The sequence below is a fragment of the Phaethon lepturus genome, unplaced genomic scaffold, assembly GCF_000687285.1.
Source record: "Phaethon lepturus isolate BGI_N335 unplaced genomic scaffold, ASM68728v1 scaffold18241, whole genome shotgun sequence".
Taxonomy (NCBI): Eukaryota; Metazoa; Chordata; class Aves; order Phaethontiformes; family Phaethontidae; genus Phaethon; species Phaethon lepturus.
The window spans coordinates 9,251-17,444 of NW_010520001.1; the positions used below are offsets into that span (position 1 = coordinate 9,251).

Below are 8,194 nucleotides of genomic sequence, written 5' to 3' on the forward strand. Positions count from 1 at the left end.
AACATCACACCACACCATTCATGTGTGCGCTAATTGAACCTGTGCTGTTCTACACATTAGCCATAAGACTGCTATAGCAGGTTACATAGGTTTGAGTAAAATGTTTTTATATGATGCATATATTAGTTAATTTCTCCAGCATAATAACATTAAAATATATTTTTAATCAGAACTAGGGTATTAAAATCCAACTTTGAATGTCCTATGATGTACCATATATGCCATGGCATTTTAAAACCTTTTAAACATTTCTGCTAAATTAATTAGTTTTGCATTAAGGAGTCTCAATGCCTCCTATTAAATGCAACACATTTGAAGGACAATTAAACATTATGAACGATCCTTCTGAGGAAATAACGATTAAGTAAAAAAGAAAACCAAGATTTTTTGGGTAACAAACAAGAACACAAGCATACATAAAAGACTCCAATTTATTTTTAAAGTCTTATGCCTGCAATATTTTAGATCCATTTGTTTGAAAAATCAGTCTTCTGTTTTGTTTTTGTAAAGAATGAAAACCCTAATGGAGTCCAGAAATCTGTTAATGGTACTAAAATTATAACAGTATAGCAAAAGAAAAAACCCCACACAGTAAAGTCTATATTATATATTTTTTATGTCTTTAAATGGAATTTACAGTTCTCCCTGGCAATGTGAATGAACATCCTATAATTTAGTCAATTTACAGATTACAGGTTCAAATTGACCTTGTAGCCCATAAAATTGCTCATCTTCAGTGCAGGATTAGAAGTGGGAAAAGAATGTCATAACTGTATTTAAGGAATTTACCATAACAATGGAAAGGAGGATATGCATGCATAATTTTAGCCACTCTTGCTCACATCACAGTTTTCAATTCTGAAACAATGCATATCCTGCACTCTTCTTCTGGTTAACCATGGTGGAGACTGTTTCAATTTACTCACCCACAGACATGACACTTGTATTCCCTCATCCCAAGGTGCCTCTTGACATGGTTTCTGGCATCTCCGAGCTGAGCTGTTGCAAAGTGGCATATCTTGCACTTGAATGGCTTTGATCCTAAGTAAAATTTAGCATAAGATATGAGTTGAATTAGAATAATGTATCACCCATGGTTAAAGAAATAAAAAATCCTGGGAAAAAATAACCTTTAAAAAAGCCTATCCAACATTTAACCTGTTTGAGATTTTTGCCTAACAAAAAAGTATCATCTCGTACATAAATTTATAACTCCGAGGACAGAGACAGTATATACTATATATTACTCATTAAAGTTTCCTTAAGTTCAAGATCATGGAAACTACTCTCCTAACTTTTAATAATAATTTACTCTATTATTCTTTAAAGAAACAAGAAATATTAAAATGAGAAGACAATATAGTAGGCAGACCACCTTTCAACAAGACAGCAAAAGTTGTTCTACACCTTTCCCAATTTCCAAATGCTGAAACTCAGCTAATGGTCTTAAAGTGGCTTGATATTGGTGCTGCAAAACATACTGGTTTTTAAGCAAATATATTTAGGGTAAAGTAATTTTACAAGTCTTCCGACTTCGAACAGATTTCACATTAGTATTGGTATTTCAGATTTGTTCTGTCACACACAGAAAATGATTCATCACCTAGCTATTGTAATGACATGCAATGTATGAATATACAGTGGATAAAATATTATGCCTTTATGACTGTTTTATGGTCAAGAATTTATGATTATTCTGCAAACCAGAAGTATTGACATTTTGGCTATTATTTATTTCAAGAAAAAACTTTAATATTAAATGTCTACTGCAGACCAAAGAACTCTGAAATTATTTCTCCAAAGCAAGAAGTACCAGCCTATTTCTTGTATCACATCAGCTCAGCAAAAAGTCAAATTATTTGTCTATCTTAATTAACAGTGGTCCTCTCTTGAGAATGGAAAATTATTTTTTTACTGAAATAGATCAGCTGGGCACGTCACTCCCCATGTTATTACGCAGCAACACCATTCTAAAGCATGCTGTAGCACTTTCCAATTTTCTGACCACTAAATCCTTAAATCAATAAATCAAAATCATTGAATTGCAGTTAAAAGTAAGTACAATATGGTCACAGAGTCTCCATATTATGTTTAGTATATGTTTTGTGAAGTACTTCTTCCAATACAGTTAAGCATAATATGAAATATGTGGTCTTTAATAAATATACATAAAGAGCTCTGATAAGAAAAATGTTGCACTATATCATACTTGATCAATGAACATTTTTGCTTTGCCCTTGGAAATGGTATATCCTCCAAGAATCCGCTGGTGAAATTGAGGATCTTAGTAAAAATTTTTAGAGTCTTAAATTTCAATTTAATTCCCAAAAGCTGACGAAAAATGAAGCATTTAATTTTAATCTTCTAACTGAAATAAAAAAGTCAACAGTACTAAGCACGGGCAGACAAGGTTGAATATTTCACAGTTCAATGACAATGAAGCCAGATCTCTTAATACTTCCATTTCTACTGTTGGAAGTAGATGTAAAATATATTTAGCACCTGAATGGTTATATCTAGTCAGATTTATATGTTTAAATGTCAAAAGCAGGTTGAGACTGCAGCTAATAGCAATCACATTCTATCAATCGCACTGAAAAAGCCCAGTTTATTTAAATGATCCTGATAAAACTAAATTAATCATTAATTTGATGACATTTCAAATCAACACTGCATTCTATAGAGACACGTGCAAATAAAATAAAAAGCCTATCTTTGCATTAAATAAAGGAGTATTAAAAGTTGATGTTTTAACTTATGATCTTAAAGACTAATTGCATAATTAATAACATCAACACCACAGTTGGAGAGGATTTTTTTAAATCTATTGGTGTTTACACTGCTCATTTTTGTCATAGAATCCAAATACCGTGTGGAGTCAATCCTATGTTCCCTCAGTTTCTCTCCTACTGATTAAATTGTAAATTCGTTTCTCATTCTGTTACTGCAGGTGTCCCGCAGGGCTTCCATACAAGACCTTTGCTGTTTTCCATTTACATGACTTCTTTGTGAAAAACTCGAGTTCAGACCGATCGTAGCTACAGTGTGCTGACAATACAGAAATGTATTATTCTGTTGACTGCTCTCATCCAAAAATCACTGAGGCCTTGAGGTTTTTTTATTTATTTCTCAGATCCAGAGCTGAATGGAGTTAACATCTCCATTTAAAATCCATGAAAATTCAAGTGCTGGCAGGCTCCAGTCAGTACTTATCACCTGAAACAAAAGCAGCGCATCTCCCTTTTACGTTGCTGGTGCCAGATTTGTTCCAGTATATTCTGGGATGGAACAAGCCCAGATTTTATACTTAAGATGAAGACATTAGACTAAGAGTTAAACTAATGGGGCAAAAAATCTGTATTTGCCATAAGGCTGTCTGAAACAATGTTGAAGCAATTAACCATTCCTTAGCCATACTTATCACAAATTTTAATGGTTCTCATATACTGTGTTAAATGTGATGCCACTGGATTCACACTTGGCTTTTAGTTCACAGAAAAATGAGAAAAAAAACTTTCAATATAGCATCTTCTCAACTGAATGACTTAAAAAAAAAAGCCATAGAATTACCTTACCCACAAGTTATGGCATGGAAACAAAGTGTACATTTTCTGATGGCAGCAGTAAACAATAAGGCTCTTAACGGAACGGGGCGGGGGGGGGGGGGGGCAAACAAAAACAAACAAACAAAAAAAACCAACAAAAATGAAAAAATTGAAAATAGACTAAATTTCAAGAGTTCAGGCCAGACAGACACAAACCATGCTACTGTCTTACAAAAAAGACCGGAGTACATAGTCCTCATTTTACATTAAGACAGTAAAGACCCAAAACTATAAGAAAAACTCACTGCCTCAGCTTTAAGCCAGCCAAAGGCAACATCATGTGCACCTGCAGGTATAGCTGTCTCCCTAGCTCAGGCCCAATGCAAAGTGAGCAGAGCTGCACGAAATATTATCATACTATTTCCTCCTCTGTTTAGGACAGGGAGAGTAAGATACCACACTTACATTGAGCAAACCTTCCATTAACTGAGAAAACTGATGAGAAACAAAACAAAGATGATGTGGTTGCAGGTGATTTTTCCTCAGATGTTGATTGTTAATTAAGTTTATGGGACCCACATCAATTGCGAACTCAAAAGTGTTCCACCTCTACTACTCCTTTTATTTTTCTTTACAGTTCCTCATTTTCACTTGTCAACATGTGATGGTCTTGCTTGTTATCTCCTCTCTAGCAAAGCTTCCCTTTCATTTGCAACGTGAAAATCTTCTATATTATTTAACAGTATTTTGAAACATCATTTTTTCTATTACTGGAAATCATTAGCTGCATCTTGCTACAACTTTCCCTTCCCTCCCTCCCTACCCCAAACTATCACCAATTACTCAATAAAACAAAAAGCAAGGAGTTGTATATGGTTACACATACGTACGTATATAAACATCTATATGCACATCTGGATGCTGAAGAAAGATTTTTTTAAAAAGCACATAATCAGAACATTAAATGGGAAAATGTGCAGCTCTGCTCCCATTATGTACCTGGTGTTACCCTGGAACAGATGGGAAGCTAGAAATGCAGTACTTTGCCTCACCAGTGTCATAAGCGAGTGCATATAGAGTTGGTGGAGTAGGTCAGTTCCCTCTGCCACCACTGCCAATAACCCCAAAATATTTGCTTCTTATTCAACTGCATCCATTGTGATACAGATTGGAAGAAAAGGCTCTATAAGACACAAAGGAAATCACAAATATGAAAATATGTATTGGAAGAGAAAGCCTTCTTCCCATTAACTATTAATGAAAGTCTCTGCATTACTATTTATGTGAATAAGCATAAGAAAAGCATTTCATTTAAAGGTGCTGTGAGAAAGAGGGCAGATAAAACTCCATTTGTAACCGTTTTGTACCCCCTCCGCAAGCACCACCGAAAAATGACTTGCAAAATGAAATTTATTCTTTTACTGCTTTGCATATTTAGAGCCATCCAAAAGCACAATAAAAATATACTTCATGATAAGACCTACACACAAGATGTTAAAAAGTACACTAACTTTTACTAAATGTTACAATCAATGATGTAACTTATATAAGTAGGGTTGCTTTGTCATATATTGATAGTTACCTCACTTTCACATCCACATTAACTTGATTTTAAATGCAATTAATACATATAGTCAAGGAAGACTAATGGACTACATTCTGCACTTAACCTGGTGGACATTTTCAAATGGCACAAGTGACCAGTGCAAACCTATTTTGCATTGTAAACGACTAAATAAATCTTAATGGATTAAGAATGATCAGCTATCAACACACAAGGGAAATTAAGTGCTGAAATGCCTACATTGATTATTTTAAATTATTAGCCTTACTCTGTTCTTGAATTTGTATGCTTTTAGTGAGCTTTAACACATTTACAAGACTTATTGACTATAATTACAAGAGAATTCAAGTAATGGACACATCAATTATAAGCAACATGTCTTGACCAGACAGTTGCATAAAGAATTCTAAAGAGAGCTCCATTAGCATCCTCCCCCTTAGTTTTATTCAGTTTTATCTGCCGTAAGAGGGCATATTAAGGGCTTATACAGCTGTTCTGACCATGTGAACATGAGCGTCTCTCTGAAGACTTAACACGCATTCGAAGTTGGATATTAGCTGAAGCAATACAGATAACTACGTTATTGACAGGACAGAAGTAATGCTGAAAGTATTAAGTATGTGAGTTATTGGTATACATGAATACTGCAGTTATAGTAAAATACTTTGAAAGGCTTGAAATACTATGCCCCCGTTCCCCAAGATTAATTTTAAACTTTGTTGTCCAGTCACGCCCTTGCCTTTTCATAAAAAACCTTACAAAACTATTTTAGGATTATGCCAGGAATTACCATTCCTTTGTTTCTTTTTTCTTACCTTTTTGTTCTCTTCCTTGTAACCATGCACTAAGTTTCAAATACTGCATGAATTTAAACTATAGCTTCCATAATAAGCCATTATTTTAAAGTACAGTAAAATAAACCTTACAGTTTTAATGAAAATATGTTCATTGAAATGTGAATTTATTATTCAAATCCACTCATAAATTCAACCATGGAGACACCACTTGTCTAAGCAGAGCTCAGTGATTTAGAAAAGCTGTCTATTTAAAATAAAGAATGTATGGCAGGTTTATAGAAACATCGCAGTGAATTTTTACATAAATTTAGAACTGCAGCTTATGCATTTTTCTACAAAAATGTTTTTAAATTTTCCACTTAAAATTAAACATAAAAATGAATTGAAAGTGTGATCAGCACAGAAACTAAATCAGATGCTACATCCCTGTGCATCACATCACACTACCTTCCAAAAAGGCTGACCAATTCCAATTCCCGTAACTTATTTCTACAAAAAACTCTTGATGCTTCTTACTGGTATTTATTTAGGAATGATGTAATATCAAATGTCTCTCTTGAAGCATTATGTAATGCTGAAAGTGTAACTGAATTGAAATGAAGTAAACAGTTTGGATATTAAACAACTGCAAGGAAAAGGAAGCTAGAAAGAAAAGCTAATTGTTCTCTCATACCGCCACAGCTTCATTATATAAATTTAAGAGCCAATTAATAGTTACAATTTAGATTAAAGGGAAGGAAATCTCTTGATATGAAACAAAAAGCAGAAGGGTGACTGCACTTAAAATGTTCTTATATTTTTATTCCCTTTGATCACTGTATTTTCATACCCCTCTAGGTAATTTTGAATTTCATCGGGGGCTCATAAGGCAACATGAATGCCAGTTCATAAGAAATGTTAAAGAGATTAACAAATTAACCATTAACAAAGACCAATGGTATAATTCACTCAGTTTGAAAGAGACCACTTGCAAAGAGCGCGTTTCCATACCTGTATGGGTACGGATGTGAGCTAGGAAGGCCATGGAATTGCTACTTCTACACATCTTCCCACAATACTTGCAGACATTGCCTTGGTTCTCTTCCCTCTCCCTGTTTATTTGCTCAGTGTCTTCCACAATGTACTTATTCACTTCCCGCAACAGCTCTTCGTGTTGCTCTTTGATGTGGAGAAACAAGCTCTGCTCCGAATCGAAGGGCTCTGTGCACTTCACACACTTAAAGGTAGCACCTCCTTCGGGCAGCTCCTCCACGCTGGCCTGCTCATTTCGCATGTGCCCGGCACTGGCCAAGTGCTGGTGAAGGTTGCTCTCTGTGTAAAATGATTTTCCACAGAGTAAACAATGAAAATGTTTTTCTTTTGAAGGATGTTTCATGGCTATGTGAACATTTAGTCCGCTCAAACCATCTGCTAGAAAACCACAGTCATCGCAGCGAATACGCGATGATTCCCCAAGGGAAATTCCTTCGGACTTCTTCTTTTTCCCACCAACTGGTGAAGGGTCTGCTTTCACTGTCAGCTCAGTAGCTTTCACTCCACCTGACATCTGTCCTTCAGCAGAATGGTCAGCAGCCTCCCCATCTTGACGGCTTTTTAACCTCACTATAGAAGAATCAAACTTGCCAAAATTCTGCATTGCCTTTCCTTTATCATCAGCACTGATAACTGTTCCTAAAGCCTCATTACTACTTTCTTGCATACCCTCAGCTGTTGAGCCATCTGCCTCCCAAACATTGTTATTTATAGTTACTTCTGCTTCATGTTGTGCTTCCATAAGGGCTTCTTCCTCCTCCCCAGTAGGATCCTCTTTGAAACTTCTGTCACCCTCTAAACTATGTAGATTTTGTACCATTTCTCCAATGTTTCCAGCAAAATTTGATTGCTCTACTGTACTACTTGTTTCTGGAAGAGTTAGCATAAGTGGGTTATTTTTTTTCAGTGATTTTTTGTTGAGAATGTCTGTGTTTCTACACTCTACTTCAGCGTTCTCTCTATTTGCTTCCAAGATTTCCTCACCTTTTCCTGAATTCAAGTTTGTGTTGCTTGATCTATTTTGATTTTCTGCAGTGCAATCATCATCTGAGTTGAGCAGCTCCTGACCATGCCTACTTTTCTGCAACTCACAAGTACCTGTTTCTGTAACTGATACTTCATTGTCAAGTCTAACAACTTTATCTTTCTGAGGAGTTTGCTGGAATCCTTCACATACAAGGTTTTCTCCTCCATTTTTACATTCCTCTTCAAGTTCACTTTCTACTGCATTTTGGGAACTGATGCCTTTAGGCATT

The 8,194-nt window shown here is 35.3% G+C and overlaps 1 protein-coding gene across 1 annotated transcript in view; it reads right to left on the minus strand.

Annotated features, from left to right (window-relative positions):
• Positions 1–926: 926 nt before the first annotated feature.
• The window catches only part of ZNF407 (zinc finger protein 407), a gene marked incomplete at its 3' end in the record, with an annotated part of 10,762 nt that continues 3,494 nt past the window's right edge, over positions 927–8,194 (minus strand). The window contains exons 1-2 of the mRNA XM_010297252.1: positions 6,897–8,194; positions 927–1,041 (exon numbers count right to left, since the gene is read on the minus strand). The exon at positions 6,897–8,194 is cut by the window's right edge and continues 3,494 nt beyond it. Coding sequence (XP_010295554.1) covers positions 927–1,041; positions 6,897–8,194 — 1,413 coding nt within the window. The remainder of the gene's footprint in view (positions 1,042–6,896) is intronic.